This window comes from Peromyscus eremicus, chromosome 2 (genome assembly GCF_949786415.1).
Source record: "Peromyscus eremicus chromosome 2, PerEre_H2_v1, whole genome shotgun sequence".
Classification (NCBI taxonomy): domain Eukaryota; kingdom Metazoa; phylum Chordata; class Mammalia; order Rodentia; family Cricetidae; genus Peromyscus; species Peromyscus eremicus.
In genome coordinates, this window is record NC_081417.1 from 28339276 (window position 1) to 28358401 (window position 19126).

A 19126-nucleotide genomic window follows, 5' to 3' on the forward strand; every position below is an offset into this window, starting at 1 on the left:
GAATTTTCGCAGGGCAGGGCTCATTTTTCCCCCTGTGGCATATGATTTTCTTATTGTGTGTCTGGAGTATAGAGTTGCTGCTGCTTTCCCCAAGGTTCCATCACCAGAATGATGTCCAGCGGAATGGGTTGACAGTAAAATTCCTAAGGTTTAGGTTATAGCACAGAGCTGGAGAACTGATAGAGCTGTGAGGTGTGTGCCTTTACTATCAGGCTTGGTAAGAGGAAACTTGTCAGATCAATAGTGGCATGCCAGATGCTCAGGGATACTTGATTTGTTCCAGCCATGAAATTACATCTCATCTAGAACAGTAGCTACAGTTGGGTTTACCAGTAAGCTTCTGATAATAAATTGTTGTTCTCTAAGACCATCTGTTTGTACGGGGCCATGTGTAAACCAGCTGATGGGAACGAGGGATGGCCTCCTATACTGAGTTCTCTGTGCTGGCCGCAGTGGCTGCAATTCTTTCAGGGAATACAGCACTGCTGTTAGTTTACTTGGTAAGTAGGGACGTCCCAGTCCAGTGGTTCCCAGCCTTCCTAATGCTGCTACCCTTTAATACAGTTCTTCATGTTGTGGTGACCCCAACAGTAATTTCGTTGCTACTTCATAACTGTAATTCGGCTACTGTTATGAATCGTAATATAAATATTTTTGGAGACAGAGGCTTGCCAAAGGTGTTTCGATCCACAGGTTGAGAGCCGCTGTTCTAGTGTCTTCTGCTGGCCTTCTCTATCAAATCAGAACTAGCGTGAAGATTTTGACAGTTACCAAGTGTGTCTATTCCAGTTATACATTATAGAATGAGAAGATAGCTACAGAGTGTGCACATGGGTCGGAGAGAACTGAGCTAAAACACCGTTGAGCTTGTGGTCTCAACAACCTCCATTCTGACTGGTGTGATTGTCTTCCCAGGAATTAGTGCCAGCTCAGGTCATCTCTAAAAATTGATTTTCCTTTCTTGATGGACAGTCACTCTGATCAAATAGCCATAGCTCCCTTTGAGAAAGTGAGGAGGAGGCTTGCTAGTTTAAGTTTTTTCCTTTTTAATTGTTTTTAGTTAGCATACACAATACTAGTTTCACCATGACACTTAATACATGTATACATCTCACTTTGCTCCTGTTTATCCTCCCACCCCTTACCCCCTTACCCCATCTCCAAGCCCTCCCCTGCTGGTCTCTTCCTCTGCCTTCTGCTCTCATATCATATACACAAGTACATGTATATTCTATATATGAGAGGAAATGTACTTTTTAATCTGTCTTTTTCCCACCCCACTACCCTTTCTTGTTCCTTCCTCTTTTTTCCTTTTAGATACCTTCCTCCCAGACTGAGCCTCCCATCCATATTCAGGTGGTAAGACCTTGGAATGAACTCCTTTTCATTTAAGAGACAGAAAATCTGGAAATTGGTTCAGGTCATGATGCTCACTTATGATTCAAGCCAAGATTTCTTTTCATGAAATTGAGAGTTTTCTGATCCATTTCATTTCCAGGAACAGTATAATCAACCAAACAGAGAGCCTGATAGCCACTGATCTCCGAGACTCTGCTGTCCTGGCAGAACCTTGTTGTCTCCAATGAATTCAGGGATCCCTTTTTGACAGCAATTCCCACTGTTAGTCTTGCCTCCTGAGAAGAGCCACCACATGTTCTTTGAGGAGGGCCAGTGTCTCTCAGTTTTGGTGAGGAGATTGCTGTGAAGGGCGGGTGAATAGTGCTTAAATAGTCAATCCACTCCAACACTCCATTCTCTTCAGGCCTTTTGGATACTTTCACTGGACTAAGGAAACTCTATTTAGTACAGGCTGTCTTCATTTAGTATAGGTTTCATTCAGCCAGACAAGCAGACTGTTAAAAGCCACTGCCAGTCACTTATGTTGACATACTGTATTTAGAATCTGTGGTGGTTTGAATAGGTATGGTCCCCCTAGACTCATGTGTTTGAATGCTTGGCCCATAGGGAGTGGCACTATTAGGAGGTGTGGCCTTGTTGGAGGAAGTGTGTCACTGGAGGTGAGCTTTGAGGTCTCAGATGCTCAAGCTATGCCCAGTGTGGGACATAGTTGCTTCTGCTGCCTGCAGATCAAGATGTAGAACTCTCAGCTCCTTCTCCAGCACCATGTCTGCCTGCATTTCTCCATGAAGATAATGGACTAAACCTCTGAAAGTAATTAAATGTTTTCCTTTAGAAAAGTTGCCATGGTAATGGGTGTCTCTTCACAGCAATAGAAACCCTAACTAAGACAGAAATTGGTACCAGGAGTGGGATATTCCTGTGATAGGCCTGACCATACCATGCTTTTATTTGGAGGAATGTAGACTTTGGGAGTTTGGATTAGAAAATCAATTGAATAATTTAAGTGGGGTTTAATGGGCCATACTAGTAGGTGCATGGAAGGCAGTGGTGCTGAGGGTGATTTGAACTGTGGGGGCCTGGCTCAAGAGGTTTCAGAGGAGAAAAATTTTATTATGTTGCCTAGAGATCATTCTTGGGATGTTTTGGTGAAGAATGTGGCTGTTTTTTGCCCTTGTCTGAAGAGTCTGCCTGGGGCTAAAGTGAAGAGATTTGGATTAATTCCATTGGCAGAGGAAATCTCAAAACAGCCTAGTATTGACTTTGTTGTATGGCTATTACTCTTACACAGATCTATAACAAAAAGGAACAAACTGAGCAAGGAAAATTACAAAATGTACAATTTGAAGATGAAAAGATTACCAGGAAATGGATTGGAGCTAAGTCCTGTGTTGAAGAAGATAAACGGATTAAGAAATGGAATAAAGGGAGTGGCAACCTCAGGACAAGATCCCATGTAGCTAAGCTTCCAACTTGTGAAAAGGGATTAAAGAGCCCTGAGTGGTTGTGTACACCTTTAATCCCAGCACTCCAGAGGCAGAGCCTGGAGGATCTCTTAAGTTCAAGGCCAGCGTGGTGTACAGAGTGAGTTCCAGGACAGGCAAGCTTAGGCAGTGAAGGAAACTATGGAAAACAGAAAGCCAATGAAGATGTAATTGAATGAGGGCGCCATGTTTCAGACGAGCAAGCAGCAGAACTTGGCAGCTTCAGCTATGTGGTTCTGGCTTTCGAGTCAAGGGTAGAAGAAAGGGGTGATGGAATCTCTCTCTGAGACTAAGGAAAGCCACTGAGACCAGGTGTCCCAGCATGGAGGCCCGGAAAGGCCATTGTGTGAAGCTGTGAAGGAGAAGCCTGGATTGCCTTGGAGACCCGAAGATGTTGGAGATGCCAGAGCCGTAGGATACCTGCCAAGGAAGCTGCTAGCAGGGGGTGGAACCAGCTCAAGAGAGAGAAGTGTGTTGCAGTCAACAGAGCTGAAAGGAGTTGGAGATCTGCAGAGCATTTTGACATCAGACATGGACATGCAGAGTTTGGAGTTTGCCCAGATGGTTTTCAGTTTTGCTTTGGTCCGGTATTTCTTCACTAGGCTCCCTTTCCTCTATTTTGGATACAATCCCATGCCATTGTATGTTGGAAGTGTGTGATCTGTGCTTTGATTGTGATTTTTCAGGGGCTTATAGTTAAGAGATTGCATGAATCTCAGAAGAGACTTTGAACTTTGGACTTTTAAACAAGTTTGAAACTATTATAGACTATGGGGACTTTTGAAATTGGACTGAATGCATTTCTGCATTATGTTATGGCTACAAGCTTATTGGGGTCCGGGAGTAGAATGTAGTAATTTGAATAGGTATGGCCCCGATAGACTCATGTGTTTTTGAATGCTTGGATCATAGAAAGTAACACTGTTAGGGGGTGTAGCTTTGTTGAATAGGTGTGGCCTTGTTGGAGGAAGTGTGTCACTGTGGAGGTGGGCTTTGAAGTCTCATGTTTAGGCTACACCCAGTATGGGACACCATTGCTTCTGCTGCCTGTAGATCAAGATGTAGAACTCTCAGCTCTTTCTTAAGTGCCATGTCTGCCTGCATGTCACCATGAAGATAACAGACTAAACCTCTGAAACGGTAAGCCAGCTCCAAGTACATGTTTTCCTTTAGAAGAGTTGCTGTTGTCATAGTGTCTCTTCACAGCAGTAGAAACCCTAATTAAGACAGAATCTCCATGTAGCAAGCCATCTTAATACATTGCACCTGGAGTAGTACTGTTTTCCTCTCACTGTGATCTGGTACGTGGATGATCAGTGCCTACATGCCACTCCAGTCTGTTGATGAGAACTGGTAGATAATACAGTTCTTTTGTGTACCCTGCTCTGCCATACAGACTGTGCTTTCTTGTCTGTCCTTGAAACTTTACTGAGACTTCCAATACAAACAAGTTCTCCTTAATATAGGCTTTTTTTGTGTTTATGTATGTGTAGTGTGCATATTTGTGTGTTTGTAGGTGTGAGTAATGTGCATGTGTGTGCGCGCGCATGCATGTGGAGGTCAGAGGCTAACATTGGATGTCTTTCTCAATTGCCCTCTAACTTATTTTCTGGGTCAGGGTCTCTCACTGAATCTGGATCCACTGATTCAGCTAGACTAGCTAGCCAGAAAACCCCAATGATTCTCTTCTCTCCATTTTTCCCAATGGGGTTACAGGTGTGCTCCTGTAGTACATGGGTGCTGGGGATCTGAGCTCCAGGCTTCATGCTTTCACAGCAAGAACTTTTTGAACTGAGCCATCTGCCCAGCACTTTGTGGGATGGTAGAAATGTCCTGTAACAAGCTGTCCACATATCACATTTGAGCATTTAAGATGTGGCTAGTGAGCTGGGCGGTGGTGGCGCTCACCATCTTTAATCCTAGCACTTGGGAGGCAGAGGCAGGCGAATCTCTGTGAGTTTAAGGCCAGCCTGGGCTGCAGAGTGAGTTCCAGGAAAGGCGCCAAAGGTACACAGAGAAACCCTGTCTCAAAAAAAAAAAAAAAAAAAAAAAAAATGTGACTAGTGAATTAACTTTAAATTTAATGTGTGTCTGGAAAACATGGCTCATAGAGGTACTGCCATGTAGCCTTGGTGATCTGAGTTTGATCCCAGGAATCCATGTAAGTTTTGCATAGGCAAACACAACTGCTGTGAGTTCATGAGTACCATGATGCTGTCATGCCTGGAAGATAGCATTTCATAGCTCTCTTCCCCATCCTCCAGCTCCTACCTTTTCTATTCCCCTTCTTCTGTGTATTCCCTGAGCCTTTGAGGGATAATAAATGTCCTGTTAACAGTTACTTATTCTCAATACTTTGAGGAGTTTTGAGTCTCTGTAGTAACCGTTGCCCACTATAAAGAGAATCTTCTCTGGAAAGAATTTTTTGACTAGTGTGTCAAAGATTGGCGGTTGAGTATTGTTCAGAGGGACGGTGTCATAGGTGGAATAGAAACTGATTTATAGGAGACTCTTTAGGATAGTCAGTAAATATACCACTTTTCTTTGTCTTTTAAGAGCCATGACTGTATATTTATGCAACTTTTTTAGTAGTGAGCAATACAGATAACTCTTTCATCTTGGAGTACAGCAAGGAAGGTAAAATATAATAATAAATTTTAAATGTGGTCTGTGTTATTAGAGAAATTGTATAGTACAGACTGAGTTACATAAGGTTTTACAGCAAAACATTGGTCTTGCTTGGGAAAATGTTTCACTTCGTAGAATGGCTGGAAGTAAAATCCCATGTGCTTACCTGCAAGACCTAACATCTAGTTAGACAAATCTGTCTAGTTAGAGAGGAGGAGGAGGAAGAGGAGGAGGAGGAGGAGGAGGAGGAGGAGGAGGAGGAGGAGGAGGAGAAGGGCAAAGGGAGAGGACGAGAAAAAGACGTGGGGGAAGGGTAGGAAATGGAGGGGTAAGGAGAGAGAGAGAATGTGAACCTAGCTTCCTTTTGTAATTTTATTTGCCCATTACGCATGATGGCTACTCTGACAAACCCTGATGTCCTGCGAACCTGCTGTAATTTTTACTATTTTCAGGGGAAGCAGGGTTGCTTATTGATTATTTTTATTTTTGGTGGGATCTCATGCAGCACAGGCTGACTCCCCCCCCCCCCCGAATTTATTGCTAACTTACATTAAAATAGCAGCAACAGCTAGCTTTTAACTTTATGTGGACAAAGATGGCCTTGAACTTCAGATCCTCTTGAGTTCACCTCCTGACCTTTGGGATTACAAATTTGTGTCGCCACTCCCAGTTTTATGTGGTGCAGAGCCTGGGCCCAGGGCATGATGTATGCTAGGCAAGCCAATTACTAATCAACCTCCCATTCCTTGTCCTGCTGAGTCTTAAGATCTTCTGAATAGATGATTATGTCACCTGCAAGGACAGTTTTACAGTTTTATTTCTTCTTTTGTATGCTTTTTTGTTTCCCCCGCCTTACTACATTAGTGAGGACTTCTAGTATGAGGCTGAAAGCTTCAAGAGGGTAAATCCTTGCCTTCTTTCTCAGCTTGATAGGAGAAATCTTCCTGTTTCTCATCGTTAAGTATGGTAGCTGGAGGGGTTCTGAAGATACTCTTTGTCAAGTTGAAAAGCTTCCCTTTGTTCCTAGGTTAGTGAGAGTGTTTATGACTGTGTATTGGATTTTATCATAGGCTTTTTCTGCAGCTGTTGACATGGCCATGTGATTTTTCTTCTGTCGTCTATTGATTTGATGGGTTATATTAATTGATCTCTGTATGTTGACTCTGTCACATCACACTTGGTTGTGGGCTATAATTCTTTTTATATGTTTTTGGATTTAGTTTACTGGTATTTTGATGTAGATATTTGAGTCTGTATTCACTGAAGATTTGGTCTATAGTTCTGTTCATTGTAATGTCCTTGTGTGGTTTGGCATTAAGGTAATGATGCCCTCAGAGGATAAATTGGGAAGTATTTCTTTCCTTTCTGTCTTATGAGAGAAATGGTGGAAAATTTAAATAATTGCTTTCTTAAATGTTTGGTGAAATTTGCCAGTGCATTTATCTGTGTTTATGCTTTCTCTTTTGGAAGAATCTTAATTATTCGATGGGTTTCTTTAATAGTTATTGGTCTTTAAATTGCTTCTTTTTGTGTGAGTGTTGGTGGATGATGTTTTTCAAGGGATTTGTCCATTTCATCTTGGTTTTTAAGTTCGTGGGCACAGAGTTTTTCATGGTATTCATTTATTATCCTCTCATATCTTTGGAATCTGTAGTGCTGCCCCTCTTGTTTTTAATATAATTGTCCTTCTCAATGTGTGGTTTTACTATCTGTGCTTTGTGTTTTTTGTGGTCAGTGAGAAGGGTAAATGAAGTATTTTGAGTCTGAGATTTCCAGTAATAGCTATATTGTTGGGTTGTTTTATTTTGTTAATGATTATTGTTAACTTGCTTTTGTTTTGTTTTTGTTTTTGAGATAGGGTTTCTCTGTGTAACAGCCCTGGCTGCCCTGGAACTCTCTTTGTAGATAGGTTGGCCTTAAACTCACAGAGGTCTGCCTACCTCTGTCTACTGAGTGCTGGGATTAAAGGTGTACGCCACCACCGCCCTGCAGTGCCTTTTATTTTTAATTTATTTTTTATTTTTACTTATTTGTATGTCTGTGTAAGTGTATACAGGTGCCTATAGAGGCCAGAAGAGGGCAGTGGGTTCATGACGAAGCTGGAGTTACTAGAGGTTGTGAGACTGCAGTTTTAACATTCTGGGAACTGAATTCAGGTTCTCTGGAGGAGCACCAAGCACTCTTAACTTTTGGGCATTTTCCCAGCTCACCTCTCCATGTCCTTTTCTTAGTTAGCCTGGCTAGAGTTTTCTCAAAATGTACTATCTTTTTAAAGGAACAACATTTGCTTATGTTCATTTTCTTTATTGACTTCTTGTTTACAATTTTACTGTTTTCTGCTCTAATTTTAATGTTTTCTTTTGCTTACTTTGGACTTAATTGAAGGTGGAGACTTAAGAGATTGATTCAGGGTTTTGAGCATTTATACCATGTATATCAGTCTTAGAACATTCAAAGCATTGTTTTCACTGCATGCCACACATTTGGTAAATTCTGTTTTTATTTTAAACCCCTTCAAAGTACTTATATAGTTTCCTTGGAAGTTCTGCTTGTCTTTTGTGTATAGAAAGAAATATGTAGTTTACTATCTAAGTACTATGTGATTTTTGAACTCTTAGTTTAATTCTGTTGTGGCCTGAGATCAAACATTGTATGCTTACTCTTCCTCCTCCATCCCTTCTCTCCCTTCCTTCCATCTCCTTTATCCCCTTTTCCCCTTCTTTCTTTCTGTATATGATACTGGAGTTCATACCTAGGACCTTGCAAATGCTAGGCAAGTACTCTACCAGTGGTCTACACCTCGGGCTAAAAACTGTTGTAAATTTGTGAAGGTGTTTATGATCTAAAAGTTCCTCTAACTTGGTGAATGTTCCACATGAGCTTGAAAAGAATATATTCTTGTGCTGCAGAATGAAGTCATCTAACCGGGTCCGTTTATGTTCAGTTGGGTGTTGGTGGTGCTGAGCTTACCCATGTCTCCATCACTCTCTGTCTGCTCCATCTGCCTGTTCCAATAGTGTGTTGACTTCTGACTGCAATCGTGACTTTATCCAGGTGTCCTTGGAGTTCCGTCAGCTTTGCCTTTCACTGTTGTGTTAGGTCTGCTGTTAGTTTGCTACAGATGTAGAGGATTGTTGCATTGTCCTAGAGAGTCGACCCTTTTGTCATTAAGGAACTTGTTGCTCATGAACAAGCTATTACCTAGTAGACAGATTAGTGAAGAGTAAGAGAAAGAGATGTCTTTATTTTTTACATGCTCACTCCTTTTCCGGTATTCTTTTCTTTACCCAAGTTTCTGATCTTCACCAATTTCCTTCTCTCTAAAGAATTTCTCTGAACCTTTCCTGGAAGGCCTGCTGATAATAAATTCTGCTGTTATCATTATCAATATTATTATCATATTCCAGTAGCACCCAGTCCTAACAGCCAAGCATACTTCCATACATGCCAAATGTTCCCTGTGGGGATTTTTATTCTGCTTGAAAAATACAAGTTAATTGGTAAAATTGGGTGGTGACTGAGTCTATAAGAAATTTAAATTACTTTTGTTAAATTAATTTGGGGGGAGTGCTTACCTGTATATAGGCACTGTTTGGGTGACTTACCTATAGCCACCTCCAGAGGAGTTCTAGAGGTCCTTGTGTCCTGAAAGGAGGAATTGGACAGAATCAGGGGCACAGTAAACTCCCAAGGAGTGGGAGTAGCCCCAGCAGAGAAGGGGGGTTTAATAGCTCAAATGCAGCATTATATGAAGGATTAGGACTTTTATGTCACGTAGCCTGGGCTCTTTAGGCTCACTTGCTTAGCCTGGGCTTTCTCCTAGATTGTCTGTTATACGTAGTTCTGCATAGAATTTCATGCATCATATGTCTCTTTAGTATCTTAAATCTCCACCCAGGGGTGTTTGTCTTAGTATTGCAGTGAATCACAGGTCATCTACAGATGCTGGAGTGCTTTGTACCTGTACCAGTGGCTTCAGCCAGTTCTAGTAGCCTTCTCCTGGGGTTTCTAGTCTTTCTCTTTGCCCACAGGTTTTTCTTATAATTTGTGACATTTGGGTAAAATCTTTCTGGCCTCATTCTGTGTCCTACTCTGCGGCCTTAGTTCTCATCTGCTAAGCCAAGTAGTTGAACTAGTTCATGTTCCTTGCTTCTTTCAGTACTAGTAACTTTTGATTTAAAGCTGCATAGTAAATGTCCTTATAAACATGATAATGTAGTTACATATACACCATATATCAAGTATTTAAAGTGATACATATTCTTTGTAATCTAGAGTTTTTAATTGTAGGTAATGTAAAGAAAAAATAGTTCTAGGCTAAAATTTGCATTTAGCACTTGGTGTAATTTTGGAGGGGATTTGTGTCTGTATACTGTCACTAGACAAGCTTATGTTTATATTAACAGGCACAAGCATATATACAGTTTTTTATAAGTTGTCAGATAGCCAGCATTCCCTGAAATGTTATGTAGTTTTATGTAATAAAAAAAGTATAAAACTTACTTCCTCCCTTTCTCTGGTGTATCTTGCATACTACTAACAAAACTTTCTTATCAATTAACAAATGTTGTCACTCCATTGATTAGAATTCTCTTTGGACTCCCAACTCCTTACAAATTTGTAAGCACGTAAGTGTGAATAGCTACTGCTTTCAGCGACTTTTTGGACCCTAAAACTGTTGTCACATTGCTTTAACTCTGCGTTCCTCTGCTCTCTCACATGGTTCATATTAGGGCACGTCTATTTATTACTTTTATTTGCTGCTGTGACCGGATACCTGACAAGCAGCAACTTAAGGAAGTGTGTGTTGTCATTGGCTCACTGTTTGAGTGGGTACAGTTGATCATGAAGTCGATGGCGTGGTCGAAATAGCCCCACAGTGGCAGGAGTGTGTATTTGGGGCCTCCCACCTCCCTACATATGGCAGAATAGAGACAGAGAGCCTACCAGAAGTGGGCTGGCCTAGTAAAACTCCCAAGTCCTTCCCCCATTGACCTACTTCCAGCAAGGTTCCCCCTCCTAGAAGTTCCACAACCTTACAAACGGCAGCAATAACAGGAGGCATTTCACGGTCAGACCACAGTGGCATTCAACAGACAGTTCCTATTTGAGAAGTGAGTGAATCAAAGCTGTCCTGTTCCCTGTATCTGAACCCCCTTCGCCTTTCCTCCCTGTCTATCTAGGTAATTCTGTCCAATTTGCAGTCATCCTCTTCTTTTTTTCCTTTTTAATTTTCTCTGTGTAGCCCTGGCTGCCCTGGTACTCACTCTGTAGACCAGGCTGGCCTCGAACTCACAGAGATCTGCCTGCCTCTGCCTCCCGAGTGCTGGGATTAAAGGCATGCGCCACCACTGTCTCTGGCAATTTTCAGTCTTCTAATGAAGAAAAAAGTACAAGAGAGTAGTAGGAAGTCTGAGCTCCACAACCAACTTTCCCTATCCTTTCTTTCTGAGACAGGTTCTCACTCCATAATCTAGTATACCTTGGAACTCAGCAAGAACTAGACAGATACTGAACTCATGACAATGCCCCTGCCTTGGCCTCTGTAGTGCTGAAGTTACAGACAACATAAGTGAGCATGCAGTTGGTCCCCGGATCTCTGCCTTCCCTGACCAATCTGTGAATGAGCTTTATGGCGATGCTTTCCATCACTGAGCTCTGTGAGGCAGACCAGTGGTTGACTGTGGTCTACTGTCAGTGAGCAGTATCAGCATCGCAAGGAGCTGAGTGTTGGTCCAGACGCTTCAGAAACAGGACTCCCTGTTGTCAGAGTGTATTGTGGGAGTTGCCATGTTTGATGTTTTTAGAAATCACTTGAGAAGTAAATGAATATAGCTTGGTTTAGGCCCTAGCAATTCAGAGATGGTTCTAGACTCTGGTTTGTATCTGATATCTAAAATGGCTTCCACAAGTCAGTTAGTGATGATGAATATACAGTTTAAGAACAGATTTAGGTGCTAACCCAGGACTCTTTCACTCACTGAGAACACATTTGCCCCATTTAAGATGTGCTAAAGGCAAAGGAGACAGAAGAGAGAGAAATGGTTCGTTTCCATTTGATTTAAAAATAGACTTTCAGAAAAACGTGTAATGGAAAAGACAGTTTCAAACAGATTTACTAACTCTCAAGGGAATTCACTTTATTTCACCTGTTTGTGTCTGTGCACATGTCGCAGCTTGCCTGTGAAGGTCAGAGGACAGCTTACTGCAGCTCCCCTACCAAGTGGGTTCAGGGATTGAACTCAGGTGGGGCTTGTCAGCAGGCACCCTACCCACCGAGCATCTGCCAGCCCAAGGGAATCTTTACTGAGTACTTGAACATACTGCTTTCTGAACCCACGGGAGAAGTGCCACTTGCTGCCTCCCTGCGCTCACCCAGGCGTCTCTTCATGGTTCTGAGGCGAGTGTGTGTTTTAGGAGTGGGCCCTGAGTGCATGGTTAACTTCTGGATTCTCTTGTTTGACTTGGGCCGTGGCCCCAAAGAGTCAGCTGAAAACAAATTACAAGAAGAAACCTGTTGGGGTCGGTGTGGATGGGGCCTCCTGGCTACAAGCAGCACAGTGAGACCCTACACTGATATCTGTTTGGTCTCCCCGCTGCTCTGGTGGCACCTGCTGTGGGTGGCTTGGTGGCTTCCAGCAGAGGAACACAGTGGCTGCCTTGTTTCTTCCCCGGTTTCCTTGGTGCGACCCTGCTCTGTGTAGGGCTGGGCAGTGCACTCTAGGACAGTAGTTCTCAACCTGTGGGGGGTGTCGGATGATCCTTTCACAGGGGTCACCTAAGACCATTGGAAAACATAGATATTTACGTTACAGTTCATAACAGTAGAGAACTACATTTAGGAAGTAGCAATGAAAGTAATTTTATGATTGGAGGTCACCACGACCTGGGGAGCTGTATTAAAGGGTCGCAGCATTAGGAAGGTTGAGAACCACTGCTCTAGGGTGTGCTTTTCCTTTTTCTTTCTGCAAGACCCGCTTTTTGTTGTTGTTGTTTTTGTTTTTTGAGACACGGTTTCTCTGGGTAACCTCCCTGGCTGTCCTGGAACTCAAGCTGTAGATCATACTGGCTTCGAACTCATAGAGATCCACCTACCTCTGCCTCCCGAGTGTTGGAATTAAAGGCATGCACCAACGCTGCCCAGCAAGATCTGTTTTTTAAGATACTTTTCTGGGGAGCTTTAATGTGAATTGAGGAGTTATAAGCTGGTGGGATGCGCTTCTGGCCACCCTGGTGTCCAGGTCTACTGCTATGGCTTTGGTTTGCATTGACTTTCTGTGCTGAGGAGTCCTTCCAGTATGTTACTTCCTACTGTGACACCCCCCACACACACACACACATTGTAGCACTTGTGGGACACAGCATCAGTCAACTGTCTTGCCCATTTCCCCCTGAAGCAGAGCTCATAAAATTATGGTCCATGAGCCAAATTCAACACCTTGGGCATGTTTTGTCTCCTGTATGAAATGGAATGTGTATTTATTTGTTTACTTGTTTTCTTTTTCACCATGAATGCATTTTTAAAAGGCTAAGTAGTGACTCTTTCCACCAGACTGGCCTCTCGTTCTCCCAGGGATCCTCACAGGGCCGGGCATTTGAGTTTTTAATCCTCAGAGTAACACATTAAAATTCTGTTACAAATGTAGTTGTGTAATTGAAGGTACATGCCACTAAATGATTAATAATCCTTGAGTAATATGTAAAACTCATTCATAATTCAGGGTATAGGTAGGTAGAGGGATTCAGATCACATTATTAATATTCTTCTGTAATTTGTTCTCACAAATAGAAACCTTGTACTTATTTTGCACCAACATCTATATACACATCCTATTTTCAAATTAAAGATGACTGGAAAACACAAGTTTGTATTTACAGATTCTAAAGAAGCATGTCTGAAAACAATTGTAAGAATAAGAAAATACTTTCCCAACATCCTGTGTGCAGCTTTCAAGTAGATCCCCACAGAAGACTCCTAGAAAGTTTGCAGCGTAAGAGTTAGAGGCTGTTGATATCAGAAAAAGAGGGGTGTGAAGACAAACCCAATTTGTTTACACTTATTCTATAACAAGGACTCGTGTTTACACTGGTATTTGTGATGGAATCACTCTCTGGACTAGACTGTTTTTGCAGAAGCTCAGTTCTGGGAGTGAGGTCAGTGTGGTCTCCTGGGGTCTTCAGGAGCCCAGGATTTGACAGCACTGCCCATGTCCTGCCCGCTTTCCTCTGCTCTGCCAGGCCCTTGGCTGTGCTGCTTTTGTGAGAAGGAAAGGGAGAAGAGGAAGAGAAAGAGTTTAACTCTTACGGAGCAGACTTCCACTTTTGGTTGAGTTAATTTTGCACACTGTGATTGTACAGCAAGTTGCTCTTTCGAAATTTCCTCTTTAAGTCCCTGTTAAACTTACTCTCATCTTTTTGATGGATTTCATGTATATAAATATTTTCTTCTCATATTTAGGAGTCTCCAAAAAATGTGGAATCCTTTGCTTCCATGCTGCGACACTCTCCACTGACACAGCTGGGGCCTGCCAAGGACAAACTGGTCATTGGACGGATCTTTCATATTGTGGAGGATGATCTCTACATAGATTTTGGTGGCAAGTTTCACTGTGTGTGTAAAAGACCAGACGTGGATGGCGAGTAAGTAGAATCATTTCCAAGTGATGTTAAAATGTTCATAGTAGGGAAATGATGTCAGTAAATTGTTGTTCTGCAATTAGAAGGACCAGAATTCCAGCCCTGGGACCCCACAGAAAGTCAGGTGTGGTACATGAACCTGTAACCCCAGTGCTGGGGAGTCAGGTGGATCCCTAGGATTCACTGGACAGCCAGTAAAGTCTGCCTGGGGAGCTTGAGACCAATGAAAGACCCTGTCTCAAAAAAGAATACATGATGGACAGTGCCTAAAAAAATGGTATCCAGTGTTGTGATGTTGACTTCTGGTCTCCATATACATGTGAATGCGTACCTCCCCTCATACGTGTATATTTATAAAGGTTGATGTGCTACAACCTTTTGTTGTTTTGTTGAACACAGGTGATTTTTTTTAATTAACTTGGTTCTTTGACAATTTCATACATACATGATACATTTTGATTACTCTTTCTCCCTACTCTCTTTTCTCTCCCTCCCATCCCAATGAACACTTTCTCCTTCCTACCAGACCCTTTCTAGGTTCATGGCGTTTGGTTTTGTTGTGTGACTCATTTAGTTTAACCAGAACCATCTATGTGACCACTGAAGTCGAAGTGCACACTGGAGCCTGGGAGGGTCACCGGTGGGTACAGACTGTAAGCAATGACTTCCCCCTCCCTGAATCTGTTAGCAGATAGTTCAGGAGTAAAAGACAGGGTCCTCTCGGCCTGCCCTCTGTTCGTGTCCTTGTCCTGCTGTTGATAAGCTCGTTTTGCAGGTCTAGTGTCGGTCCCGAAGCTTCTGGGAGGGTTTATTGCATACCTGTCTATGTCTTGCCTGGAAGATGGCACTTTGCAGCTCTCCTCCCTATCTTACGGCTCTCACAGTTTTCTGCCCCCTCTTCTGAAGTGTTCCTTGAGCCTGAGAGGGGACGATATAAGTGTCTTTTTAGGGCTGTGCACTCAATCATCACTTATTCTCAGTACCTCCCGCAGCCGTTAGGTAGATTGTTTTAGAAAACAGACACTGTGGTAATGCTCATGGGAGTCAGAACTAGGTTCCCTGGAGGAAGCTGCTTCTCTGCGCTAGTTGAATCAACAAGCTCTGGGTTCAAGTGAGAGATTCTACTCAATAAATAATGTGGAGAGTGCTTCTGCCTCCCTCCTGAATGCTAGGATTATAGGTGTATACTACTACATCTGGCACTGCTTCTCTCTCAGGATGGACTTTTGTTATTATTTTTTCATAGATAATTCTTTATGAATAGTGGTTGGTCTTTTTTCATTGAGTTAAGATTTTATAATATCGGTTTTTTCGTTGTCATTTTCTTGAACACAATATTTTGGAATGCCTTCAGGGTGTCTTGAATAGAAAATTTCAGAATTACAGATTTGATTCTTGTTCCTTATTTGATAAATTGCAAATTTTTAAATGCCAGTATTTGGGATTAGATATTCTCTTATGGAGACTATAGTATGCTTTGAATATTCTTTACAGTGTAGCTTTAAATGGTTAAATGTTAGAATCTGTTGCAATATTTACTAACCCTTAGAATTTCATTTAAAACTGTTCGCACCCCACAGGAGTACACATTCTTACAGAAATGACTGCTTGTAGCCCCACCACCGTCTGTCTTCCAAGGTGAAATCATCTACTTAACCAGGCTTGTGGCAGGAGAAGGGAAGAGCAGTTCACAGAGCTTTAGCAAATAAGATCTCTAGTGTTTGGAGCAGTTGCTGTTTTCATTTCCTTCTGTTTTTCCTTCCTTCCTTTCTTCCTTCCTTCCTTCTTTCCTTCCTTCCTTCCTTCCCCCTTCCCTCCCTCCCTCCTTCCCTCTTTTCTCTCTCCTTCCCTCCCTCCCTCCTCCCTCCTTCCCTCCTTTTCTCCCTCCCCCCCTCCCTCCCTCCCTCCCTTCCTTCTGTATTCAGTGGAGTTAAATGTATGTGCCTCTTGGTTCTGTAGTTTACCTGCAGCAGCTATCTCTCAGCACCTGCTTCAACAAACCATCTGTCCGGTATCTAGATATCTCCTTAACTTCCAAAGTCCTCACAAAATTAATGCACTCATGAATGAAGATCATGAAGAGGGCTGTGCAGGGTTGATATGCTTATTTGTATATTCATCTATTCATTTACACTTACTCGATCTTTTTTTTTTTTTTTTTTTTTGGTTTTTTGAGACAGGGTTTCTCTGTGTAGTTTTGGTGCCTTTCCTGGAACTCACTCTGTAGACCAGGTTGGCCTCGAACTCACAGAGATCCACCTGCCTCTGCCTCCAGAGTGCTGGGATTAAAGGCGTGTGCCACCACCACCTGGCTTTACTTACTTGATCTTAGTGTGCTGGGCACTATTGACAGGTACACTACTGACTAGTGAAAACATGATTCTCTATCCTTGTCAAGTAAAGGTTCTTCCTAATGGGGAAAAGGAACAGACAGTAAATAAACATATACGGTGTTTAAAATGACAGTACCCTACAAGCGGGAAAGGATCTGTGGTGACAAAATGCAGATGAGTAGAAAGTAATAGTCAGAAAAGGCATTTGCTCACAGCCGCTATTGATGTAGATGTGACATGTCGCCAGAGGACCTTTCTAAAAGTGACAAACAGAAGCTGAAGCTTACACGCTCGTCCCTGCTCTGTGGACCAGGAGTGATATATCTGAGTGTGCTCAAGGAGTAGTTCAGTTTAGCCACAATTTAACCTGGAGGGTTTGATTTTTTCTTCTGCTGCCTAAATACATTACATGGTTTTTAAGAGAGAAACTAAGCTAGGATGTTCTTTGTCCAGCTTTTCTTGTATCATGAGGTTTTTTTTTTCTACTGTCCACAGAGTATTTATTAAATCTCTTGATTTCTTTGTGTAGAAATGTGTAGGTTCTTCCTGAAAGTTTTCAGTTTACTGTAGGTCTACATAGGTGCTCGTCACTTAACTTGTAAGTGCTGTAGAAAACTGTAAGGCCAGTGTAGTTCCTACGTCAGCCATGTTTCATTCCTATTTGTATGCAGAACAAACTCTGTGGGTGGAAGCTTTCAAACAAATGTTGGCCTGACCTTTGTCACTGCCAGGAAGAAGGTCTCACTGGAATGGGCAGTAATGAGGTCCAGCCGGGCAGTGCCTCATCTCGGTGTTTAGATTATATAGCTCGCTACAGAGGTTATAGCTTTGAGAGAGCTTTGCATTCTGCTTCCATAGTGTCAGACCTCTGATGGACAGATTCTGAGTGACCAACTCCTCTGTTCTGACTCATTTGAAGTCATGGTAAAAAGGGCATGCATGTTTATTTAATATTCATCAGCTCCAGCCTGAGCTCTCCTCCTCTTCTTTCAGTACTTGTAGACAATCATGTTTTATCTTTACTCAGACTTCCTTCCCCCAGGCCAGGATTACACTTGGGCACTTGCTTGTTAGGTAAATGCTCTACCACTAAGCTGTCTGCCCAGCCTGTCATTCAGATGTTTGTGTGGGTGACTACATTCTAATTTAGGACATTTTAAAGAATGGGAGGATACAGTGAAAGATAACTAAAAGCCAGTTAAATGTAAGTTTAGGTGTATGTTTAATTTATCATTATTTTAGTAAATACGTTTAATGATATTTCAGACTTAGAAAAATTGATAGAGATTGTAAACCATTTTGGTTACTTCAGTATTCCCACAAGCTAAAGAGCCTTTAATAAACTCCTTAGTGTCTGTTGCTTTTGGGGGGCTATTGCCTTGTTTCTTGAGACAGAGTCTCAACTGTAGCCCTGGTTGACCACAAACTTTCGGGGACAGTTCTGCTTCAGCCTCCCAGATTCTGAGATTACAGGTGTGTGCCACCAGACCTGGGTTTGTATATATGGATACACACACACATGTGTGAGAGAGTTATAGATAGATATATAGGAGAGTCGTTAGATTTTTTTAAACAAATGGTTTCCAATTTTTTAAATATATTTAAATATTTCCAATTTTTTAAATTATATTTTTTAAATAAATGGTTTGCAATCTCTAGAATTTTGCAGGCAGACTTGAGGGGTTGTATGGGAGTAGGAAAAAGTGCTAAGAAAGGAGTCACCCCCCACCCCCCACCCCGCTCTCAGCAGTTCTAAGCTTGTCCTTTGGAAGGTCAGCCAGTGCTCTTACCTGCTGAGTCCCACTATATCTTTTCAAGCTGTTCTTACCAGAGAGAGTTCTTTGCTTAGTTGTTTGTTTCATTGGCTGGTCTGCTTTTTGAGCTAGGGTGTTATTAAGTAGCTCAGGTTGACCTTGAACTCACCATAGTCTTTTATGCCTCAGCCTCCACTTAAGTGCTGAGATTACAGGCATGTGTCTCCATGCCCAGCCATGAAAGGTAATTTTCATGTTTTTGAAGGACTCCAGAGTTGATTTTCCTAAAGAAATGATTGAACAAGAATATTGAAGGTTGAGAAACAAAACTATGAGTGGCGTTCCCCACCTGTAATCCAGCACTTGGAGCCCGGAGGCAGAAGGTCCAAGTCAGTCTGACATACGTAGACCGAGCCAGCCCAGCCCAAGCTGCAGAGGAAGACCTTCTCTTGGACTCTCCCACCCAGACGTACACACAAAAGATGAATGAAAGATTGTAAAATTTGGAAGGTATTGCTTTGCAGATGTCTTTCTGTCTTTTCAGTGGTGGCCTGGCAGACATAAGCCGTACACTATAGGCAAGGCTAGGAAAAGAAGGTGGGCCAGAGCTCCACTTAAAGAGGAGGCAGTGCTCTGTGTTGATGTGTTTAAGTTCCTTTGCTTTTGCTTCTCTTCCTTACAGCATATCCCTCTCTTTTGTCTGAGTCTCCTTTTGTTCTTCTATGACCAGAGGGCTTCTGCTGTGATTTAGACAAAGCACTTTTTTCAGTATCTGCCTACCCTTTACTTTAGATATTTTTTCTTCTGTCATATGCATACAATGTACACTCAAATTAACAGATATGTCCCAGTGTGAATAGAACACAAAAAGCAGAATGTAGACAATATCATTGCTAATTTCTAAATGAATGAAATGAATCTCTGGGCATAA

General features: G+C 42.2%; 1 protein-coding gene across 1 annotated transcript in view; it reads left to right on the forward strand.

Annotated features, from left to right (window-relative positions):
* Positions 1-19126, forward strand: part of Mrps28 (mitochondrial ribosomal protein S28) — a 119967-nt gene that overhangs the window by 12062 nt on the left and 88779 nt on the right. The window contains exon 2 of the mRNA XM_059253958.1: positions 13930-14111. Within this exon, the coding sequence (XP_059109941.1) occupies positions 13930-14111 (182 nt within the window). The remainder of the gene's footprint in view (positions 1-13929; positions 14112-19126) is intronic.